The sequence below is a fragment of the Propithecus coquereli genome, unplaced genomic scaffold (assembly GCF_000956105.1).
Source record: "Propithecus coquereli isolate 6110/MARCELLA unplaced genomic scaffold, Pcoq_1.0 Scaffold170, whole genome shotgun sequence".
Taxonomy (NCBI): Eukaryota; Metazoa; Chordata; class Mammalia; order Primates; family Indriidae; genus Propithecus; species Propithecus coquereli.
The window spans coordinates 1,727,677-1,753,670 of NW_012141636.1; the positions used below are offsets into that span (position 1 = coordinate 1,727,677).

A 25,994-nucleotide genomic window follows, 5' to 3' on the forward strand; every position below is an offset into this window, starting at 1 on the left:
CTTCCTCGCTTCAAGCAAACACATTTGCCTCATACTTCCAAGAGAAAAACGAAGCCATCTGATGAGAAGTCCTTCACTTTCTTATGCCAGATTTATATAACCCACTACATGTAACCCATGTTCTCTTTCTCTTCCTATTACGATGGAGTGAGTGCTCCTTCTGATGCCAAAAGTCCATCAATTCACATCTTTTTAAATATCTCACTTGATCATTTAATCCCTACATATATTACATCCTCAAACCCAGTCTCCACTTCAGTCATTCTCTGAATATTCAAATAAGTTCTGGTATCTTCTATTTTTTAAAAAAGCTGTCTATTGACCGGGCATCTCTACTTGGCTACTGTCCTATTTCCTTTCTTTTGACAAATCAAGCTTAACAGAGTGCTGTTTACACACACTCTCTTCACTTCTTCCTGCCCAATCTCTCTTTATCCCATTTTAATCTGATTTTCCTCACAATGCCCCTCCCCCAAAAAACTGAAAATGTTCCTACTAAATTCACCAGCAACCTAGATTTGGCCGAATCTAATGAAATCTCTATATAGTCCTATCTTGGTCCATCTCACAACAATGTGAAGCCCAGCTGCTCACCCCCTCCTTTGAAACACTCTTTTCGTGTCTTCTGTGACTCTGCACTTTCTTGCTTTTCTTCTTACTATTCTTGTCAGTTCCTTTTATGTATACATGTTAGTTTTTCTCCAACCTGTTATTCTTCATACTTAAAAAAAAGAAAACAAAAGGGAAGAAATAATTGTGCTCCATTTTGTTTGCTTTAAGTTGTTAACAACTTTTCATCATAAATTTAAATAGTAGCAAGGGATATTACCTACTGTGAATTGTGAAATTTTATTTTTTCACTATGACATCACTATTTCAAATGTATCCAGTGGAATGTAAATGCATACTGATTTGGACTCCATGCTTATGATTTAAAAGAGCCCAAATAGCCAAAGCACTCCTAAGCAAAGAGAATAAATCTAGAGGCATCACATTACCTGACTTCAAATTATATTACAAGACTATAGTAACCAAAAAGCATGGTACTGGTATAAAAGTAAGCACATAGATCAATGGAACAGAATAGAGAACTCAGAAATAAAACCATATACCTATAACCAACTTATCTTTGACAAAGCAGACAAAAGCATACACTGGGGAAAGGATACCCTATTCAATAAATGGTGCTGGGAAAATTGGATGTTCATATGCAGAAGAATGATACTGGACCCCTATGTCTAACCATGTACAACAATTAACTCAGGATGGATTAAAGATTTAAATGTAAGACCTGAAACCATAAAAATTATAGAAGAAAACATAGCAAAAACTCTTTCGGATATTGATCTAGGCAAAGATTTTATGAATAAGACCCCAAAAGCAAACGCAACAGAAACAAAAATAAACTAATAGGGTAATTAAACTAAAAACCTTCTGCACAGCAAAAGAAATAATCAACAGAGTAAATAGACAACCTACAGATGGGAGAGAGTATTTACAAAGTATACATCTGACAAGGGACTAACACTTAGAATCTACAAGGAACTCAAACAATCAGCAAGAAAAAAAACAAATAACCCCATTCAAAAGTGAGCAAACAACATGAACAGACATTTTTCAAAAGAGACCTAAATGGCCAACGAATACATGAAAAAATGCTCAACCTCACTAATCATCAGAGAAGTGTAAATTAAAAGCACAATTAGATGCCATTTTATCCCTCTCAGGATGGCTATTATTAAAAAGTCAAAAAACAACAGACATTGGTGAAGATATGGTGAAAAGGGAACACTCATACACTATTGATTGGAGTGTAAATTAGTACAACTTTTATGGAAAACAGTATGGAGATATCGCAAAAAACTAAAAGAAAATCTACTATTCAATCCAGCAATCCCACTACTGGGTATCTACCCAAAGGAAAAGAAATCATATCAAAAAGACACCTGCACTCATGTTTATCACAGCACAATTCACAATTGCAAAGGTAGAGAATCAACCTAAATACCCACCAACCAATGAGTGGATAAAGAAAATGTGGTATGTGTATATATCACATTTATGCACACACACACACACAATTTTCTTTATACACACACACACACACACACACACACACACACTCATGGAATACTATGCAGCCACAAAAAAGAATGAAATAATGTCTTTCACAGCAACTTGGATGGATCTGGAGGCCATTATCCTAAGTGAAGTAACTCAGTTTTGGAAAACAAAATACCACATGTTCTCACTTATAAATAGGAGCTAAGCTGTGGGTATGGTCTTATACAATGACATAATGGACATTGGGGACTCAGAAGCAGGAAGGTGGGAGGGGTTGAGGGATGAAAAATTACCTATTGGGTACAATGTACACTGTTCAGGTGATGGATACACTAAGTCTAGACTTCACCATTACAAAATTCATCCATTTGTACCCCCTAAATCTATTGAAGTACAAATAATTAGATATGAATGAACAAGATCTTTTTGAGTCATTAAAAATTTTACATTGTTACTTCTCCTCCTTGAACTTATATTTCCATTCTACTTCTCCCATGAAGTTTTATACTAATGTATTTTTGTGATAGAACATCTTAATATTTGTCACCCTAGTATATATAAACATAAAATAAAAATGGGTATAAAAATATAAAGTCAATGGTTTTTCCCTTAAATTTCCTGTGACTGTAAGACTCTAAATATTAAAAAAAAATTCCTCTGGATTGAGTTATTACAATGATTATTAGTGGTACACAATTGATCAAAATCACCAAACTGTATTATGAAATTCAACCTATAAATCTAAAGCAATTGTATTGAGGATTCTTTTCTGAATGCAGCAAGTAGAGATTTTTAATGTTAGCTTATTTCCATGGATGAATATGAATTAAGGTTAGACTAAGATTCAGAATTCCTTTTTTCATTTCTACAGATGTAAGTACTCAGAAATCTTGTTCACATAACAAAGTAGACGAGAATGGGAAGAAAATTTTGAATTTCTTCTGAGTTATATGCCCCAAGTTCTACGGTCTATAATTAAAATTATTTTTATAATATATCAGTTGATGATTGCTTTTCAATTTTATTAAAAGCAAAGAATTGGAAACCACATGATTTCAAAAACATGATTAATTACCCAATCATTAGAGTCTTTGGCTTTCTCATCCCGGGCAACAATATTTTGGACTGATTCTCTATACCTAGAGCAATGAGCCATAGTAGGATTTGGGATGGGTAAGACATATATTAATAGCTTTCTTTTGAAAAATGGGAGAATAGCAATTATAAATGGAAAAGTGGGAAAGAACAACTACAATAAAGTTGCAGGCTTCTCCTCAGGCAGGTCAAATTGAGATCTGAAAATTAAGTCTCATAAATCTATCTATGTGCTTCTAGGGGTATGTATTACTCAATTTAAAACCTTTAATTTACATTACAAAGTTTAGAATAACTCAGGACTTATTCCTTGGTCCTTGTTTCTTTTTGTTCTACATTTTTTAGGGCAATCTCTTAATTCTCTTGGTTTTAAAGATTCACAATGACATTCCCAGCCAGATCTCTCAGAGTTCCAAATGTTGTATGTTCAACTGCCTATTTAATATCTCCATTTGAATTCCTCATAGAAATCTTAAACTTGATATTTTCCAAAATCTAACTATTCAACTTATCTTCCAACTCTGTCTGCCTACCAGTCTTTAACAAATGTCATACTCTAAAGCTCAAAGTCATTCTTTGATTATTCTAATAAGAGGTGAACTCTATGAAAACAGGGTATCATATACCTGGCACCTAATGTGGGATCCAGGACAGAGAGGGCACAGCTTATTTATTTGAAAGAATACCACTTCCCCTCACATTCTACTCCAATTAATCATTAAGGACTGTCAAGTTTACTGTTTAAGTATGTTTAAAAATCTGCCAAATTTTCTGTCTTTTTGCCAGCATTTCAGTCCAAGCTACCATCATTCATCACCTGAATTATTACAATAGCTGCGCAAGCTGCTCTACCTGCAGGCACTATTATCAGCAAAGCCAGCCTCCCACAGCAATCAGAGTAATTTTTTTTTTTTTCCGAGATAGAGTTTCACTCTGTCACCCTGGGTAGAATGCAGTGGCATCACCATAGCTCACTGAAACCTCGAACTCCTGGGTTCAAACACTCCTCCTGCCTCAGCCTCCTGAATAGCTGGGACTACACGCATTCACCAGGATGCCAGGCTAATTTTTCTATTTTTAGTAGAGATGGGGGTCTCACTCTTGTTCAGGCTGGTCTTGAACTTCTGAACTCAAGCAATCCTCCTGTTTCAGCCCCCCAGAGTGCTAGAATTACAGGTGTGAGCCACCCAGCTCAGCCCAGAGTAATTTTTTATAGATAACAATTTAGTGTAGTCTTTTTTCCCATTGAAACATTCAATATATCATGTTGTTCAATGGTTCATTCAATGTTTCAGGATAAAGAACAAACTACTTACTATGGCACCCAAGGCTTTCTCTGCCTGATTTCTCATTACTATCTCTTCATTTTCATCTTTTGCCAGTCTGCCTTCTCTCACAGCTTGTCCTTATTCCTCCCCAGGTCTTGGGGGATGCTCTCTGTGCCTGGAGACTCGTCCAGCCCCATTTCACTTGGCTAACACGCTTTATATCTCAACTTAAATATCATCTCTCTACAAGGTTTTTCTTGAATATCCTAGACTAGATTAGGCCACACTATTAAGCCTTTTGCAGGATTATGTAATTTCCATTCATAGCACTCATTTCAGCTGTAAATTTATGTTTATTGCTATGCTGGACTGAGAGCTCTATGAGGCACAGATTCTGTTTTTCTTGTTACCTTCTCTATTCCCAGCTCCAAATTCTTGATATGTAGAAGAATACTCAATAGATATTTATAGGGCCAATGGATAACAAAAACCTAGGAGTAAAATGGCAGATTCTGTGTCAGTTTAATAAATACTTGCTTTATCCCTTATGTTTGTTATATCACTTAATTTTCTAACATCTGGGATATGTCACAAAAGTAGATGACAGTGACATCAGTTCACTTAAGAACTCTTACCTCACTACATTGAAAATCCTAAAAATATCTTCTCTCATTCCCCATATATAAAATAGTGACACGGCTTATTTTCTTTTCAAACTCAGGTTCGCAAGTTTAATGTCCCAACCTGAATGTCAGAGAAGTGAGAATGCAAAGTAGATGAGTTTATGGCACACAAAGCAGCTCTGGTCCTCTCACAAATGGTACAATAGATTAATCAATAGGATGCTTTTCAGCGAAGCTCTAGAATTTATGTGACTTAACAATAACATATACCTGGGATAATGACTATTGAAATGCTTATTTGTGTTTTAACACAGATATGGACACTCAGCACAGACATAAACAGAAGCAGAAGCTAATAATTCATTCTTTAATTCATTATTTTCTGAAAGGAAGCATTGCTATTTTTTAATGGTTTATCTTTCCCTGTAGTAATTTACTACTAAATTAGGGGCTATAATATTTGAAGGAGTTAATAGACAGTAGGAGTAGAAGGGAAATTATGCTGACATTTTAATTATTAGCAGCACATTGTGGATTATAAATTGTGGCCCTGATGTTTGTGTTCTAAATATCAGACTAACTTGCATAACCAAAAACGATTTGGGCCAAATTCAGATAACCCACTGGGTCTTTACAGACCAATTCTAGGTCACCAGGCTGAGAATGACTTATAAATTGTCTTAGCTCTAATTGTTGGAGTAACACTGATACTGAATGTTACTACCTCTCTGGAAGCTGGCTTTATCCAATAAAAACTGTTATTCTTAATTCAGTCAGCTTTACTGTAAAAGAAAACTGGTTGATAATTCACATAAACGTAGAAAAGTAACAAGGAATACTGTAGCCAGTTAATTTTAAACCCAGATACATGTAAGTAACCTCTAACTTGGGAATAGTTAACCTGGTGTTCTCTAATATCTGTCAGATTTTTAAAACCTTTCCACAGAGATGTTCATGATAGTATAATAAGCAATTTAAATGTCCAAAATATGGTAAAAGTTAAATAATGTTACACTCATAAGACATGAAATTATGCGGCTATTTAAACTAATGTTTACAAAGTATTTTTATGCAAGGAAATGCCTATGTTTTGATATTAAATAAAAAAGGATAAAAGTTCAGCTATATAAAAATATGCACTGAATATAAAAGAATATAATATTAATAAATAGAGCCTTTTGGTGCCGTGACTAGAATGATTCTAATTTACTTTACAAATGTCTGTACTTTCCAAATTTTCTACAAGGAACATATATTACTTATAATCAGAAAAATACATTATCTTCAAAATCAAAATCATTTACTCTTTATTGTCTTTTTTCATATGGGACTGTGTAGTGACTAGACTGCCAATCCACACCAATCAGTCATTTCCTAAAGAGCTGAAGGAATTTGGGTGCTACTTTTGTGCATTTGTTTTTTTAATTTTTAATGGTATGATATGGAATGTTGGTAGGATTTTGTGTTCATAGATTCTTAAACATGTGTTCAGTTATTCATCTGCAGATGAATTCATAGATTCTTAAACATGTGTTCAGTTATTCATCTGCAGATAATTGCAGATACATACAATAGTGAGAAGAACATGGATTTTGAAGTCAAACAATTTGTATTTGTATTTCGTCTCAGGCACTTATAACTGAATCTCTTTGAGCCTCCATAAGCTTATGAAATAAGCTTAATAAATGGCAGCTGTTATTAGTTCTAAGTGTCAAGTATGAGTAAGGGACAGTGCTATATGTTATAGGGAATAGAATAATAAATAAATATCAAGGGATATCAGACACACTGAATGGTAGCATAATAAGAGGACTTAGAGATGCCTATATTTCCTCTCCTCAGATATGACTATCAAGAACATAAGCCATCTAAAGCAAATAAATGAGATATCATTAAGATACAGGAAAAATCACTTCCTTATTAGTTTGGGATGAAAGCAACAGTTACCACCACAAAACTTAATATGAAAAATTCTAAAAGCCCAGAACTCTATTAATAACATGTATATTTGCAATGGTTTTAATATATTCCCCAAAAGTTCACATAAGCATCTATGAACACAAAATCCTACCAACATCACATGTCATAGTGTAAAAAAATTAAAAACACAATATTAATTCCCAATTCAACAATTTGGGAGGTGGGACCTACTACGAGGTGATTGGTTCATGAAGGTAGAGCCCTCATGAGTTGATTAATGTTGTTATTAATATCATGGGAGCAGGTTAATTATTTTGAGACTGGGTTGTTATAAAGCAAATACAGCCCCTAGCGCCTCTGTCTCATGCCCTCACTCTTGCCTTCTGCCCTTCCCTTTCACCATGGGAGGACGTTTGCAAGATGCCAATGCCATGCTCTTGGAATTCCCAGTCTCCAGAACTATGAGCCTAATAGACTTCTTTGGAAATTATCCAGGCTATGGTATTCTGTTATAACAACAAAAGATGGATTAAGAGATTATTTATTCATTTTATTTTACTTAAGCCCCAAAACTCAATGAATATATTTACCTTATTGTCATGTCAGTTAACATTTTTTTTTTATTTCAGCATGTTATGGGGGTACAGATGATTAGGTTACGTATGATGCCCTTACCCTCCCTCCCCCCCAAGTCCGAGCTTCAAGTGTGTCCATTCCCCCGGAGGTGCGCATCCCACTCATTGTTTGTGCATATGCCCGTCCCCTCCTTCCCCCTCCCCCAACATCTAATACATGTTAATCTTATATGTGCACTTAAATGTTGATCAGCTAATACCAGTTTCATGGTGAGTACATGTGTGCTTGTTTTTCCATTCTGGGGATACCTCGCTTAGTAGAATGTGTTCCAGCGCTTTCCAGGAGTATATAAGAGGTGCTATATCACCATTGTTTCTCAAAGCTGAATAGTACTCCATGGTATACATATACCACAATTTATTAATCCACTCATGTATTGATGGACACTTGGGTTGTTTCCACATCTTTGTAATTGTGAATTGTGCTGCTATGAACATTCGGGTGCAGGTGTCTTTTTCATAGAGCCACTTTTGCTCTTTTGGGTAGATGCCCAGTAATGGGATTACTGGGTCAAATGGTAGTTCTACTTGTATCTCTTTAAGGTATCTCCATATTGTTTTCCACAGAGGTTGCACTAGTTTGCAGTCCCACCAGCAGTGTACTAGTGTTCCTACCTCTCCGCATCCACGCCAACATTTATTGTTTTGGGTCTTTTTGATAAAGGCCAGTCTCACTGGAGATAGGTGATATCTCATTGTGGTTTTGATTTGCATTTCCCTGATGATGAGAGATGTTGAGCATTTTTTCATATGTTTTTTGGCCATTATTCTCTCTTCTTTTGCAAAGTTTCTGTTCATATCCTTTGCCCACTTTTTGATAGGGCTGTTTGATTTTTTCTTGCTGATTTTTCTGAGTTCTAAATAGATTCTGGTTATCAGCCCTCTGTCGGATTTGTAGCATGCGAAAATTTTCTCCCATTCTGTGGGTTGCCTGTTTGCTCTTGTGACAGTTTCTTTGGCCATGCAGAAGCTTTTTAATTTGATCAGGTCCCATTTATTTATTTTGGTTGTTGCTGTGATTGCCTTTGGGGTCTTCTTCATAAATTCTTTGCCTAGGCCAATGTCTAGAAGAGTATTTCCAACTTCTTCCTCTAGAATTCTAATAGTTTCACTCCTTAGGTTTAGATCTGTGACCCAGCGTGAGTTGATTTTTGTGAGGGGTGAGAGGTGTGGATCCAGATTCAGTCTTCTACATGTGGCTATCCAGTTTTCCCAGCACCATTTATTGAATAAAGATTCTTTTCCCCAGTATATGTTTTTGTCTGCTTTGTCAAAGTTTAGATGGCTATATGAGGATGGTTTTATATCTGGGTTCTCAGTTCTGTTCCACTGGTCAATGGCTCTGTTTTTGTGCCAGTACCAAGCTGATTTTAATATTACAGCTTTGTGATAGAGTTTGAAGTCTGATAGATTGATGCCTCCCATTTTGTTTTTATTACCTAGAATTGTTTTTGCTATGCGGGGTCTTCTCTGGTTCCATACGAAGCGTAAAATTAATTTTTCTACATCTGTGAAGAATGATGCTGGTATTTTAATAGGAATTGCATTGAATCTGTAGATCACTTTGGGTAGTATAATCATTTTAACAATGTTGATTCTACCAATCCACGGGCATGGTATGTTTTTCCACCTGTTTATGTCTTCTGCTATTTCCTTCCTCAATGTCTCATAGTTCTCCCTGTAGAGGTCTTTTACCTCCTTAGTTAAATATTTAAAGGATTAATGCTCACTGATGACTGCTTCATGGGGTGTCCACAGGGCCCAGGGGAAGCAATCACTTAAGATTTATTCCCATCTTCCTCAACAGACATATTCTGGAATTCCTTGATCAAAGGGCTGCAGCCCATTCCAGTGGCTATACGAATTTTTTTCCTAAATTCATGTTCCCACGGGTTGATGGTACTGGCTTCATGTATAATCCTAGGCTCAAAAGTGACCAAAGGGCAGCTATTTGTAGAAGAGAAAGGTGGGGCTTGCATTTGCAAGTTGTAGTGTAGTAGGCATGCACTCAGGCCCTCATGGTGTAGGAAGGAGCTGGGGCTAGCAAGAGAAGGATGTGGGGAGGGGCTACAAACAGGGAGATGGGGCCTGCTCCCTTTGTGTTGAAATTTCCTGGTATAGAACTCTGAGGATTCTAATAAATCTATATTTTAATTTGGCTTTGAAATCTTAGCTTCCTCTGAAAAACCAAAGTACAGTATGTTTCTTTGGCGTGGGAGTCGGGGAGGTAGTGGAGAAGAGTGGAGGGTACTTTGTGAGCCAAGGTTGCCTGGCCTGGACTGGTAATATTTGGAGATTCTAACCCAGAAGATACATGAGATTTTGTTCTACTATCGCCATAGTATCTGCAAGTATCATGGTGGATCTTATACTTACCATTCTATGAGCTCAGTAAATATTAAGTAGAGATAAAGACTCTCTTCTTAACCAAACTCTAGTCAGGCTCCTCTGAGTCCCCTTCGCAACTAGGTTTTGATCTTGGGCTTCAGTGTTTGTCCTTGACAGGCCTGTATTGTTTAATGTTAGCAAGATTTCTGCTGAGTCATCTTTTTTTTGTTGTTAATTTTACAAATGTATACAAAATGATTCTACATATTTCTGAAGCATAGCTTAGAGAGAACTCCTCACCATTGATATCTGGTCACCTTGGCCTACCTTCAGCAATAATCCTGTTAGGTCAATTTAACAAGAATCCCTCCTTACCCCTGATGTTTCCTCTTAACTAATTTTCTATTCACTGACCCTTACCCACTCCTTGGCTGTAAATCCTCACTGGTCCATGTTGCATTTGGAATTGAGCCCATTTCTGTACTGAGGTATCTTTTCCCGTACTGCAAATGTCTCTGAATAAAATCTGTTTTTATCAGTTTGACTATGGCTCAACTCTGCAGTTTTTTTGACCAATGGCACTAATATCTTTAAGATTTTGGCATCTAACAGTTAAGCTAGTGTGTAGTGACTTGATGCTTGCACAAAACTAACCACATACATCAGGCCTTTCTAAATAATGATACCACTTATAACTGCTCAGAGAAAAACAATATCTGAATTTAAGTAGGATTATCATTGAATTAGAAACCAGGAGATAATTTGAGTGTCTTTTCCCCCTTCCCCCAAAGCATTTTGTTTTGGTCTAGATCCCAATGAGCTATTTGCTGAAATCAATATCAAATATAGTTTCAGAATGTTAGAATAACTACGTCTTCTTTAGAAACTATTAGGAATAAATAAAAGCAAATGCCTTATCAGCATTTGAGGTTTCAGTCAGCTCTTAGGTATATGATTCTATTGAGCAGTGGATCTTCTCAGAGCCACAGATTTGGTCAAAACGAAGAGTTTATTTCCAGACCATGATGATAGCATTCTGAACTTCTCAGGTTGTCAACAAATGTCAGATGCTTAGAATATGACTTTAAAATTGAAAATCCTCCAAGATTCTCAGTAAAACTAATTTTATGAGAGAGCTACAAGGTTTTGCAACCTTTCTAAGGCCTCACAGACAGTTCATTGTAGAGTTCCTTGTCTTTTGCCTTCACTAGAGCAGTGAATCTTAACTTTCAAACTGAGCTGGAATTTTAGCTTTAGACCTACAAATACTGTCAGAAATTTCTCCCTGTGCACAAATCAGGGGCTAGAATTAAATTAGAATTTTTACAGCTCCATGAAGCCAATCTTTTTTTTTTTTTGAGACAGAGCCTCACTTTGTTGCCCTGGCTAGAGTGAGTGCCCTGGCGTCAGCCTAGCTCACAGCAACCTCAGACTCCTGGGCTCAAGCAATCCTACTGCCTCAGCCTCCCAAGTAGCTGGGACTACAGGCATGCGCCACCATGCCCGGATAATTTTTTTCTATATATTTTTAGCTGTCCAATTAATTTCTTTCTATTTTTGGTAGAGACGGGGGTCTCGCTCTTGCTCAGGCTGGTCTCTAACTCCTGAGCTCAAACAATCCGCCCGCCTTGGCCTCCCAGAGTGCTAGGATTACAGGCGTGAGCCATCGCGTCCGGCCTCCCATGAAGCCAATCTTAAGGGATATGAACCATCCCGTCTATGTCTTAAAAGTCCTATCATTCATTTGTGAGAAAGAAATATATTGCTCTTCTCTTTTTGAGTATATTTGGATAATTGGACCTTACAAGTCACGGTCTGAATTAATCTTTCTAAATTTTACAGCATTTCAGTAACTGGATTTTGACTTTTGAAAATACAAATGTTACTTACCAGATAATTTTTATGCAGTATTGATATTTTAGCAGCTGGAACACAAGGTCAAATATCTGCCAGTATGTTTAGAAAATGGGAGCATAGGTGTGACATTTGCCTATTTAAAGGTTACTTAGATCAAACAGACATGGAGCTCCAAACCAAAGGTGTTCTCTACTTGGTGAATAGATTTGATAACTTGGTGAATAGATTCAAGAATTCCAAATGAATAATATCTTTAAATGGACAACAATATGAAGAAGTTGTGAGCTTTCTGAAACAAGGGAAAATATCTCTCTGATTTGTAAATAGGCACATTTATGCCAGAAAAGAATGACTAGACATTTTTATAACAGCTTTATTGAGATATAATTCATATACTTTAAGATTTTTCCTTCTAAAGTATACAATTCAGTATTTTTTATTATATTCACAGAGATGTACGATCATCAGCACTATCTAATTTTAGAAGATTTTCATCACCTCCAAAAGAAATCTCATATTCATTACTAGACGCTGGCAACCACTAATCTATTTTCTATTTGTATAGATTTCACTATTCTAGACATTTCAAATATATAAAATTTCCAGGCATGATGGCATATGTTTGTAGTTCCGGATATTTGGGAGGCCTAGGTAGGAGGATCACCTGAGCCCAGGAGTTCAAGTCCAGCCTCAGCAATGTAGTGAGATCCTGTCTCTAATAATAAATAGATAAATAAATTGTACCATATGTGGCCTTTTGTATCTGACTCATTCACTTAGCATAATGTTTTCAAGGTTCATCAATATTGTAGCATGTATAAATACTTCATTCCTTTTTATGGCTGAATAATACTACATTGGAGTACCACAATGTATTGATTTATCCATTAATCAAAATTTGGGTTGTTTCTATTTTTTGACTATTATAAACAATGATGCTATGAATATTAATATACATGTTTTTGTGTGGACATATGTTTTCAATTCTCTTGGGTATTTCCCTAGGAGTAGAATTGTTGATCATGTGGCAACTCTATTTTTAAGTGTTTAATGGACTGCCAGACTATTTTCCAAAGTGGCTGCACCATATTACATTCTCAGCAGCAGTGCTGAAGGTTCTGATTTCTCCACATCATTGCTATCACTTGTTAACATTTTTTTGACTGTAGCCATCCTAGTGAGTGTAAAGTGTATGTCACTGTAGCTTTGATTTGCAAATTTTTAATGAATTATTATATTAAACATTTTTATGTGCTTCTTGGCCATTTATATAACTTCTTTAAAGAAATATGTATTCAAATCTGTGGTAGAATGAATTATATCCCCCTCTCCTCCTGACCCTGGAAAAAGTCCATGTCCTAATCCTGGAACCTGTGAGTATGTTACCTTATATAGCAAAAGAGATTTTTCAGATGTAATTAATAATACTTTAAAGGTCTTGAGATAGGATGACTATCCTGGATTACCTGGGTGGGTCCAATATAATCACAGGACTACTTATAAGAAGGAAACAGCAGAGTCATAGTCAGAGAAGAGATATGATGATGTAAGTGAAGGTTGGACTGATGCTCTTTGAGGAGGGAGAAAAGGGTTATAAGCCAAGGAATGCATATGGCCTTCGGAAGCTGGAAAAGGCAAGGAAACAAATTGTCCTGCAGAGCCTCTGGAGCTGCCCTGTCAACATCTTGAGTTTATCTCATTGAGTTTGGTTTTGGACTTCTGATCTTCAGAACTATAAGATAATAAATTTGCATTATTTTAAGTCAGTAAGTTTGTGGTAATTTTCTTACAGCAGCAATAGGAAACTAACACGAAATCCTTTGACCATTTAAAAACTCAGGTTATTTGCCTATTTATTGTTGAGTTGTAGGAGTTTTTTCTTGTATATTCTATATACAAATCATTTACCAAATATGTTATTTGCCAGAATTTTCTCCCATTTTTGTGGGTTGTCTTTTAACTTTCTTGATGGTGCCCTTAGAAAGCAAAACAATTTTTAATTGATGAAGTGTAATTTATCTATTTTTTCTCTTTGTTATTTGTGCTTTTGGTGTCATATGAAGAAAACATTGCCTACTCCAAGATAATAAAGATTTAATCATAGGTTTTATTCTAAGAGTTTTATAGTTTTAGTCCTTACATTTAGGTTTATGATCTATATTGAGTTAATTTTTGTATATAGTGTGAGTTAGGGGCCTAACTTCATTCTTTTGCATGTGGATATCCAGAATTCTTAAAACAATTTGCTATAGAAAAATACAAAAACAAAAAACCAACAGGGTATGTTTGCCATAGACCTATTTCAGTTAACCCATGGAGGTTTTCTCTTATCAGATTATATGGAAGTTTACCAAAATAGGAAAACTACTGGAGATATCATTCCAGCTCAGAAAGATTGTTTGTGGGTGCCTTATGTTCTGCCAGAGGTACAGTTGAAATTATTCTTTTTGTTTAGAAATTTTTCTGTGTAGTCTTAAATTGCTGGAGACTTATTGCCAGTCACCATAGAACCACTTGTTAAGTGATTTTCTTCTTGTCCAAGGAGGTTGTCAGCATGGTTAGAACGGATACTATGGATAGAGGATTTCAAAGGAGAAAGGGCTGTTCCCCTTCACCCTTTTTCATTTTTCTGGGCAGAGATGGAAGGAAATAATCCACAAGAATGAGTCCACTGAGATACCAACTATTTATCTTTCTAAGGAGGGTGCTGGTGCCATTTGCATTGTCCAGTGGAACCTCTTTTTAAATATAACTTTTTGGTATGTGTGTTTATGGGTATGATATTTTTCCTTTGTGTGAGTTATTGAAGTCTCTCTTCTCATGAAAGTCTTCTTATTTAGAGCAACAGCTGGGCTTGTGTCGTGCCTTGGTGCACAACAATAACAAAAGAAAAGTTTACTTGGCTTTGAAGGCACTAAAAGTCCCTGACATGGAATGGAACATTTAGTGTGATCATAGTCATTTGGTAAAATAGTTGGGTAACAGTGGAAATTGACAGGTTGGATGTAGTGATTCATGAAGTTTTCATTTTCAATCACCCAAACTCATGAAAGTTCCATATGGAGAAATATTTTAAGAATTTAGCAATCTCTTATGCTATTTCACTTACTGGAAATCTTTTATTTCCTTAAATGATCTGAAAGTGGGCCTTGGGAGTAAGTTCCAGACTATGATTCTTAGAAGTTGCTCTCTTTCCTCTGCTCGGTGCTTCTGATTTGCACAAAAAAAATTTAAGTTTAGGTTTATATTTTTCATTTCCAAGTTATATAATGCCTTTATCTCTTGATGGTTACTAATCCTTTATTCTTCAGCCCTTTCCTTCCTTTTCTCTATGTCCTTTTCCTCTCATCCCTGTCTCTATTTTTCCTCATGTTTTTATTTTAAAATCACTAGTCCTTGACCTCCCAACTTGTCAGTATAGTCAAACTTCAGTGTAATTGATACTATTATTGTCTAAAATAAGCATGTATCCTATCTTGGCTTTTATACGGACAAAGCCAACCTTACCTGTAAACAGACACAGAAGTAACAAATGAAGCAATAAATGTAAAGAAAAGAAAACTTTTTAAAAAAAATCCTGTCTAGGAGTAGAAATGATTGTGCTGAGGGCTAGGAGATTAAATTGTGTCACTTGTCAGGAAACTATCAAGCAGCCATCTTTTCTGCCTGCTTCTACATGCTGCTTTTGTGCTGTGGATGGGTTTAATAAATGCACTGTTGTGTAAAATGTCATTGCTGCATCGCCAAGCGGAGGCTGTCATGTGATAGCTATTCCCTGGGATGATATATCAATATTGGTCCTTGGCAATCCAGGGACTTCGAGCTACGCAGAGGGTATCTTTATGATTTAGATACAAGAGTAGAAATAAAAATCATTCTTCAAATCATAGAAATATATCTATTTTGCTCTGAAAGAAAACATACTGTTCTTTCTAAAATGTTTTCATTTTTAAAGATAGATAATGCTATCAAATTTTAGTGACTATTCAAGAAGACAAAATACAAATGACTAGTGATATTTTCTAAAATTCCATTTTACTGTTAATCAAATAAATGCAAAGTAAAACAAGGAAATATATCACTGTTTGCCTCGGAACACATCCCATATGATGTATGTACAACAACATGCAATACTGATAACATATTGTAAAACAGGCCCTCTCCAACATTGTTGATAGAAGTACAATTTGGTAAACCTTTCTGAAAAAAAATTTGGTAATATGTATCAAAATGTTTAAAATATTCATACTGTTTTGTTCAGAAATTTTACTACTAGAAATATACCCTAAGGAAATTACAAGAAATAGTATCAATAATGTTTTCCAAAAGACTGCCATGTTATTTAAAATGCTGAAAACTGAAAATAAATTCCTAACAATGTGAATGGTTAAATATGATACTTTATAGTGATTTAAATATTTATAAAAGATACAGGAAAAGATATATGAAATAAGGTTACATGATGTTAAACAAATACAAAATATTATATAGAGTATGCTTTAAACTAAATTTTTATAAATAGCAAAAAAAAAAAGACAACCAAAAAAAAAAACAGAAAGACACGAACAAAAACTTAATTGTAATTGGTTCTATGTAGTGTAAAAATGAATGTGTCATGTTTTGTTCAGTTTTTGTATACTCCTCTATATTTTATACATATTACACAAAGGACAAATATCATACCCATAAACACACATACCAAAAAGTTATATTTAAAAAGAGGTTCCACTGGAAAAGAATCACTGTCCGGAGACATTCATCTAAACCACCATGTGCTCTTCTTGTCTTGTCTCTTGACTTAGCCCTCATCTGACATTTTCCCCATAGCTTCTGGCTGTCCATCACACTAGCTCAGACTTACATCTCCAACCATTAGATGTAACGACAGATCTCAGTCTCCATCTCTGCTGTCCCTCCTCCTGGGGGAGTAAATTCTTCCCTATTTCTGGCCTTGTTCCATCTCATTTCTGATTGTGCTTTTGGCCTCTTGCCTTCAGACATGGGTAGGGTTTGAGCCCAGTCATGAGGCCTAATCAGTATTTCTGAATTTAGGGTGCAATACTGCTAGCAAATATCTGCAACAGGCAAGCCACTCTGCACTCCAGTCATAAGGGATTTTTAGGGTCCAGAATTCATATGGCTGCATTAGTTTTTTATAGTTGCATGACAATTTACCACAAATTAAGTAGTATGAAACAACATATACTTATTATCTCAGTTTCAGAGGGTCAGGAGTTCTGGCATGACTTACAGAAGTCCTCTCTTCTGGGTTTCATAAGGCTGCATGCGTCGAGGGGTCAGCCCGACTGCATTCTTTTTGGGAGCTTGGGGTCCTCTTAGAAGCTCATGTGGCTATCAGCAGAATTCAATTCCTTGTGGTTGTATAACTGACATCTTCTATCTTGTTAGCTGTAGGCTGGGGGATGCTCTTAGTACCCAGAGGCTGCCCTTACATTGTTGCCACATGGCCCCTCCGTAGGTCCTCTAACAACATGGAAGTTTGCTTCAACTGAGCCAGCAAGAGAATCTCTCTGTTTTTAAGGAACTCATTGGTTTAGGTCAGTCTGACTCAGGATAATCTCCCTTCTGATTAACTCACAGTTAACTGATTAGGGACCTTGTGCATATAGTTATCCATTTTCCCCGGCACCATTTATTGAAAAGCTGTTCATTCCCCCACTATACGCTCTTGTCAAAGATGAGTTGGTAACAAATATATGAATTTATAAGTGGGTTCTCTATTCACTTCCATTGGTCTGTGTGTCTGGTTTTATACCAGTATCATGTTGTTTTGGTTACTATAGCTTTGCAGTAAGTTTTGAAATCAGGTAATATGATGCATCCAGCTTTGTTCCTTCTGCTCAGGATTACTTTGGCTCTTTGGGCTCTTTGTGGTTCATATAAATTTTATGATTTTTTTTTTATTTCTGTGAAGGATGTCATTGATATTTTGTCATAGATTATATGGATAATTGTTTTGGGTAGTATTGCCAATTTAACAATATTAATTCTTCCAATCCATGAACATGGAATATCTTTCCATTTTTTTGTGCCTTCTTCTACTTCTTTCATCATAGTTTTAATCGTCCTTGCATAGATCTTTTACTTCTTTGGTTAGATTAATTCCTAGTCATTTTGTATTTTTTGTAGCTACTGTAAATGGAATTTCTTTCTTGATTTCTTTTTCAGATTGTTCATTGTTGATGTATATAAATGTTACTGATTTTTGTATGTTGATTTTGTACCCTGCAACTTTATGGAGTGGCATTTTTAGAATGCTGCTTATCGCAGGGTGTCTTTTCTGTATAGCTTGGAACATAAATACATGGACATTGGAGCCAGACTTCTCTCATTCAAATCCTGGCCCCAGTATTTATTAGCATTACAAACTTGGGCAAGTTTACTTAACCTCTTAGTTCTTCAATTTTCTTATCTGAAAAATGGGATAATAAACATACGGTTTTTATTAAGTCATTTAAACATTTGTATCAGTTAATGTACCAGAAAAGAATCTGGTACATTGTAAGTAGTATATTGGTATTTATTATTATTATTAATCTCATTATTATAATCTACCAATTTAGAGTTCAGATTACTCATCTCCTTGCAGCAGATCCAAGGAGACTTTTCTGGGCCTCAGCCTTTCTATACATTTTAGTATTATTTAACTGTCAAAAATATAATTTATATCTTAGTCTGTTGGGGCTGCTATATAACAAAATATCATAAACTGAGTGACTTATAAACAACAGAAATTTATTTCTTGTGATTCTGGAGGCTGGGAAGTTTACAATCAAGGCACTGGCAGATTTGATGCCTGGTGAGGGCCCTCTTCTTGGTTCTCAGAAAGTGCCTTCTAGCTGTGTCCTAACAAGATGGAAGGGGCAAGGTAGCTTTTATAAGGGAACTGATAAAAGTCAGGGCCTTTTTTGTAAAGGTATTCATGAGCACTCCACCTTCATGACCTAATCACCTCACAAAATTTCCACTTCCTAATACCATTGCATTGTTGATTAAGTTTCAACACATGTATTTGGGGAGGACACAAACATTCAGATCATAGCAATTTATAATAAAAAGGATACATTTGAAAAAGTTTAAGAGTTTCTAACTCACAGGAAACACCAAAGGATTTGTTTACATGAAAGAAAACTATGCTTAGTTTACAGTGTTTTTTTTTTTTTAAGTGAGCGAAATATAGCAGGTTCATTTGCCTGAATTATAAACTTCAGAATAGAAGTATAGAACCTTTTTTAGTACCATACCCATTTTTAAAATGCCCTTTAATTTCATGTTATGACCAAGAGAAAAAAGGATTTGAAAAGACAGGAACAGGAAGCTTAGGGAAGGACATAGAGGGTAAAAGGAGACTGAAAGAAGGTAGCAGGAATGAGAGGAAAGAAAATAGAGAAAAAGAGAAAGAAACATAAGAAAGAGGAGAGAAAAGAATGCTGAGAGGTAGAGAGGGCAGGTAGGGAGAAAGGAGGGAATGCTGGTAAAATTTATTGAGCACCTGGCATAACTAAGAACTTAGCTTATCTCACCTCAGAACCTTTCAGTGAAGTAGGTATCATTGCCACCATTTTGTAGATTAGAAAACAGCAACTAAAAGAATTTAACTTGTCCAAGGCCAGTTATGTTAATAAACAGACATTAGAACCTACATCTTTCCAGTGCTCATTGTAACATCCTGGCTCCATGTCCTTAAGGACTAATGGTAAGATAAAAAGTACTTCTCACAGCTTGTTGGCACTACCTCAGTGTTCCTGTCATACTGAGAAAAGACTTAGTTGGGCTTAGTTGAGGCTTAGGTGTTACTGTCTCTTAATACTACCTTAGAATCCTAATTATTTGAGTCAAGACATTTGGATTCTAGTTAAAGAGGATCCCCAAAAGATTTATGTCTCAGTATAAGTCACTCTTCTGAGCCACAGTATCCTCCTTTGTAAAATGTAGGCCTTGGACTAGATCAACTGCCAAATTCTGAAAATCAATGCTTAATGTCATGCTGCCAGATTTTCAATCAATTGTTATTCTTGAACTCTTAGATGTCCCCAAGACATTCAAATTCATGGCAGGAAGCAGTGATGTGAGGAACAATCTCAGTGGTAATAGCAAGTATCTATCAAAATGAAGTAGAGACCCAAAAGCTGTCTTCACATATGTAAAAGGCTGTAACGTGGACTGGGGAGTCGGTGCATTTTGTTGCTCTAGTTAGGACCACTGTACAGAATTTTGCACATTGTTCATTGCAAAAACTTAGGAGGCGCTATTCAAACACATAATCATAGGCCATGGCCCTGGCTCCAGGAAGCCAGAATGAGAATCAATAGGTTGAGGTAATAAAAAAGGAAATTATGGCTCAGTAGAAAAATAACAAACTTTGTTATGTTTAGAATTGCCCCTTAATAGTGTGAAAACTAAAGTTTTTAGGGGAGGCCACATGATATAAGAATTCAACCTTTGGATGAGAGTTCAGAGATATATAAGTGACATTCTGGATTGGTTTTAATGTGGTCAAAGCGGGCTGGGTGATCTTGAAGTCATTAAGCCTTAATTTCTTGAGTTCATATTATTATGGCCTCAATAATACTACTTATGGATTTTCTGTGTGTGTATGTGTGTCTACATCTATATTTACGTCTCTATATCTATCTTAGCATAATGCTCCACACATAACAGAAGCTCAATAAATGCTAGCTCTCACTATGATTATTCTCTTTTACAACTACAGAATGAAGCTTTCAGCACAGCAGAATTTCCTGTTACCTCGGCAGGCATGGGACTGCAAAGAATAGCAGCATCTTCAGGGACGCCATTTTCCATTCTTAACTGTAGGGCAAGCATGCAACATAAAATCTGTTCTGTCTCAAGCTTAGGGCCAGAATCTGGTTAAGGGGTAGAGGTTCCCCCACTTGCAGGTAAAGACAGTGGCTCAAAATTATGATCATGGCCTACCAATTTCTAAATTGTCCCTGAACAAGGCTTTTTCTAAACTTTTAAAATGGAGTTTCTTGAGGGTCCAATGTCAGCAAACATAATCCCCACTATGACTTATAGAATTACACAGCATCTATTTCAAACATTTCACTCTAGCATGGATGTTTCCTCACCTAGAAATGAGTTTAGTTAATTCAGCTTGAAAATTCTGTTGTTAAAAACCTTATGATTCCTGTGGGAGTGTCTTTTTTTATTGATAAGAGTTGTAGATGTACCTGGAAAAAAAAATGCGATTCTCTTCTACAAGCTGAAAAGATACAGCTGTCAAAGGTAATCATTGCATCAGAACAACAAAAGTGTCTTTGGCTGCTTTATGAGAAAAATAGCAAAGTAGCTTCTTTATGCTCAATGATAAGACAGACTTAGGAAAAGCCATAAAGTTTACATTTCTGCTACTTAGGTCACATTCCTTAATGTAGCTCCATACAAGCTGAATTCATTCTTACCTACAGGACTTCATCTGTGCTATCTGAAAAGACTCTCTTCTTGACCAAACTGCAGTCAGGCTTCTCTGGGCCCTGTTCTCCACTAGGCCTCAGCTTTGGGCTCTTTCCTTGGCCCATTAAGTCTAGTTATAGCAAGAATCCTGCAGAATCAGTTTACCAAAATCCCCTCATCTTTGGTATCTGATCAAATTTCTTATCCTCTACCCTCTGTAGGTTATCACCCTGACCTGCCTTCAATAAGAATCCCGCCATGACCAGAATCTTCCTTTTTCTCTTAGTAATTTCCCATCCACTGACATATAGCTCCTTGGCTATATATCCCCACTTGTCCTTGTTGTATTCAGAGTCAAACCCAATCTCTCTCCCCTTCTGCAAAACCCCCACTGCAGTAATCCCTCTTGAATAAACTCTTTCTTACAAAAAAAAGTATCATGAATAATTTTTCTTTAACTCTCTATCCTCCCTCCCACATTAATTTTCCCATTTTCCTCTTCTCCACTTTATTCATTTATTTATTCAAAAACACATTCATTCAGAAATAATTTATTGAGTCACTTATACATACATAACTGCTTGGCCCGACAGGATTACAGCTTAATAGGGATGATAAAAGGACATTAGGCCATGTTATTCTCCCCAGGAAAATCTCCTCTATTTTTTTTCCAATTCATAATTTCTTTTAGCTAGTGTTTTTATTTCATAACATTTTATATTATTTACTAATTGCCCTATATGGGTGCCTCTTCTTTTCCAAAATTATCTTTAGTTCTTTAAAGAGAATGATCTGGCTTAAGCAGCTACCTCTCTCTATCACTGAGCAGTATCTGGCTCCACTTCACCCACTTACACTCACCATGTGTTCTTCATCCAAGTCAAGCTGGTTTCTCTCTTTTCTCTGGGACAATTTGCTCTTTCTTTGTGTTCCGACTCACATTTGTAGGGTTAGTGAAATCTTAATTATCCTTTAAGATCCAGACTGAAATCTTTCTGTGGAATGATTTTTTAAACTCTCTCGCTCTCTCTAAACTCTATAGAAAACCTTATAAATGGTTGCTGAATCCATGAATACATACAGTGTCTATAACATTGTGTTATTGCTATCGTTGCTTATAATGCATTGTTTCTATACATTATATTATTTTCTCATTAGTTCATTTTACTCTTTCCAACTAGATTGAAGCTGCCACGTGAACAAAAGATGTATCTGCACCCCTTTCTCACAGTGCCTGGCCCAGTGCTGAATGTAGTATCCATCAATAAACAGATATCAAACACTAGTTGAAATTCGGTAAGTACCAAGAGATTGACAAAGTCATTACAGAAAGCTTGCTCTAACGACCTTCTTTCAAGTACAGAACTTTTACAGAATTATTATTCTCTAAAGGTACAAATGTGTCTCATTAATGCAGCAGATTTACTTTCAAAATAATTCTAACATTTCAGATCTTTACCTGAGCCTGCCATCCTCTGCTGCAGCACCTCCTGGTATAATCTTCGTAATAAATATGCCAGGATCATCTCCAATGTGGGGATTATCTGTCCCTCCAGCAATACTGAATCCCAGGCCAGAATTCCCCTGTAGAAACAACAAGCAGATATTAAATGATGTGGCTGTCACCTAAAACCTAGTTCTTTTTGCACTCTGCATTATCATGTTACCACTCAAATGGAAATCAGGTGATAACAGTCTTGTATTCAAAGCCATAAAGTGCACAGTCAGCAGACAAAGGAAGGACAGGAAAAACACTCAAGTTTGTCCCTGCACTGCAAGAATTTAAGAGGCATTACATTTTTGCTTTTAACAAATGATTCCCTTATGGAATCAATTTATGATTAAAAAGATCATTATGAAGTAAGAGATAAAAGTTTAGAAATTGTATAATATGAAAAAATTCAAAAAGTCATTAGAGTATCAGTGGTAAAAGTTATACATTCATATGAAAAAGAATAGAAAGAAACAAGTTGCATGAAAATATTTGATTTGATAGAATAGTGAAAACTGGGTGTTTTCATTTTGTTATTTCTGGTCTCATTCTAATATCACTTATTCATCTAATAAATGTGTTCCTTTGTAACAGGGAATTCTGACTTCAGAAGGCAGGGTCCTCTTCTCGAGTCATAAAACATGCGAGATACTTTTTAACAATAAACAGGCTTTAATTTGTAGTAGCAATGGAAAAGGCATGCAATACTGCCGCCACACATAAATTTGAGTAGCTTAGGTTCTAATAAAGCTTTCACACTTACTCCTATAGATTATATTAAGTGACATCTAATGTATACATATATCCTTCTAAAATTTGTATGTAAGGCACAATTCAAAGTGCCCCCAAAATCCACAAACCATCTTACTTAACATATTTCTTATTTATATATTCTCTTTTAATCCCCATCTCCATGGCTACATTATGTTTCCATAGTTGTGTTCTAATTTTTTTTTAATTCACATTATATTTTAAGCCCTTTCTGTATAGCTAGACCGTCTTTATAATTATCCATCTTCAACAGCTAAATAATGTTTCATCAAGGTCATATACCATCACTTATTTAACCAGTCCCCTGCCACTGGATATTTAATTTCTCCATATACTATTACAACAAATATGGCTTTCTAAATTTATGATCACTTGATTAAGTTCCACTCTTGGGTAAAAAGAGATGAGGACCAAGAATTTAGTAGTCAATCGAGAGAAATTAATTAGGACACTCAATTAGTCAGGAAAGTTCAATGTCAAGATAAGATCAGCTATCACTTGATAGTTACACCGCTCCAAATGTCGAGGTAAGATTTAGCAATTTTTATTGACGGAATTAATAAAACTGAATTACAGAGGGTTGTTTTCACAATTGTACATTTAAGTTGAAAGGTTGAAATAAATAATTTAGCCATGACAACTAAACTCCCATGTCTTTATACTTCTGACATCTCTAATTCTGCTTGCTCTTTGAAAAACTCCAATGTTCACTGAACAGAGATATTAGTTATTAGCAGTCATGTAATCATGAGTTTATTTAATATCTATTAAATACCAGCTCTGTGCCTGACACTAGACTAAGCTCTGGAGCTACAGCAGTACATATGTCAGTTTACGCGGCACATGAAGGAGAAGTGTGAAGTGTAGGAGTGGCTAAGAGGAGAACCAAACTTATTGCCTGAGTGGCATAGTAACCTAGAAGGAAGAACTCATGTAAAATCCCTGAGGCAAGAAAGGGTATGCCAGCTCCAAGAAACAGACAATAAGGTTGGAACAAAGAAAAAAAGAAAGAGAATTAGATGGGATGAGTCTTAATTATGAGGTTCATGAGAGCAGAGTATATGGGAATCCATTTTGGGTTTTAAGTATCTATTGCCACCAAAAGACTGTATCAGTATTAGTTGAGTATGTCGCATTTGACTGACTCCAAACTAAGGCTACAGAGATTAAGAACAGATGATTTCTGCCTTCATGGATATTCAAGCCACAACAGAAAAGGCAGTCATAGTCTGGCATCTGGTGATCAGCATATTTCATGTACTGTATAACCTTAACTACCTTTGCAAGTATGTAGCCATGAAGACAGCATTAAGGTGACTTATGAGGCAGTTCCCTAAGATCCAAATGTTTTGGAAGGAAAGGATGGTAAGATGAATATTTTCAATGTAATTTGAGTCAAGCTCTAGGAACATCAACTGGAGTATATTGGTCTTACTAGGGCTGGCATCTCAGGGACAATAATTTTTTGATTAATGGGGGTAGGGAAGGAAACAGCAGAGATTAGGAGATACTCAAATGCTTTCCTCCTAAAATGTCAATATGTTTGGAGAGGGTACTCAAATCTTTGTCATTTGAGAAAGATATTTATGATCTAGTTTTTACCTTTGTCTACTTTAGTTTTAGCTTCTCACTTTAGCCCCCAGCAACACTGAACTGAACTGCTGGCTCTTTCTTGAACAAATCACACTATAATTCATCTCTTGGCCTTTACTAATACTGTTTTCTCTACCAGAAACTTCCCATTTCCTCCTTGCCTAGCTTAATTCTTCCCATTTTCTAAGATATGGCTCAGATGGCATCTGTTCCAGGTAATGTTAAGTGATTGCCTAACTCCTCTTTGCATAGGTCACTCTTCTGTGTTTTTGTAGATTTCTATGCTTACTTATGCCATATATTGTGTTATTTTTTAGTTATCTATTTCTGAGTCTATCTTCCCTTCAAAGAGAGCTTGTAGAAGCTAGGAACTGTGTAATATTCGTCTCTGTTTCTTTGGTGCCTTGTCTGGCACACAGTATTGGCAATAAATATTTGATAAATAAATGAACTGAAAAACAAACCTTCTGAGAATGTTTGTGCCTGAAAAAAGACACAACAGAAGTCCACACTATGTTAAGGAATGCAATATAGAAGTAGAAGCCATTTTGCTCTGTGTGGCTACAGAAAAAATAGAAAGCTCAGGCATTTAAATTGTGGCTCAGCTGAAGGATAAATGATGAGATACTACTGTTCAAACTCGGGATGTACTCCTTTGGCAGAGATGGAAGACCCTTCACTCAAGGGGTAGCTGGCTAATCACTGGGCATGAGGGCCCAAGTATCTATTAAGAGGTTACAGTGGACGACTTTAAACAATTTTGGGGGGACTCTGGCTAAACATATGAAAACTGCTCTTGTTAACAGAGAAAAAAATGCCTTAGGAATCTTTAGTGGGGGAAGTAGGTCACTGTTGCATTTTTAAAACTTATCCTGTGACTCAACATATCTTTGAAGTAATGGTTTTGATA

At 36.0% G+C, this 25,994-nt stretch overlaps 1 protein-coding gene across 8 annotated transcripts in view; it reads right to left on the reverse strand.

Moving 5' to 3' along the window:
- DLG2 (discs, large homolog 2 (Drosophila)) overlaps positions 1-25,994 on the reverse strand; it is a 1,994,579-nt gene that overhangs the window by 555,157 nt on the left and 1,413,428 nt on the right. For all 8 annotated transcript variants that reach the window (XM_012641828.1, XM_012641835.1, XM_012641834.1 and 5 more), the window contains one exon: positions 22,688-22,812. In XM_012641828.1, the coding sequence (XP_012497282.1) occupies positions 22,688-22,812 (125 nt within the window). The remainder of the gene's footprint in view (positions 1-22,687; positions 22,813-25,994) is intronic.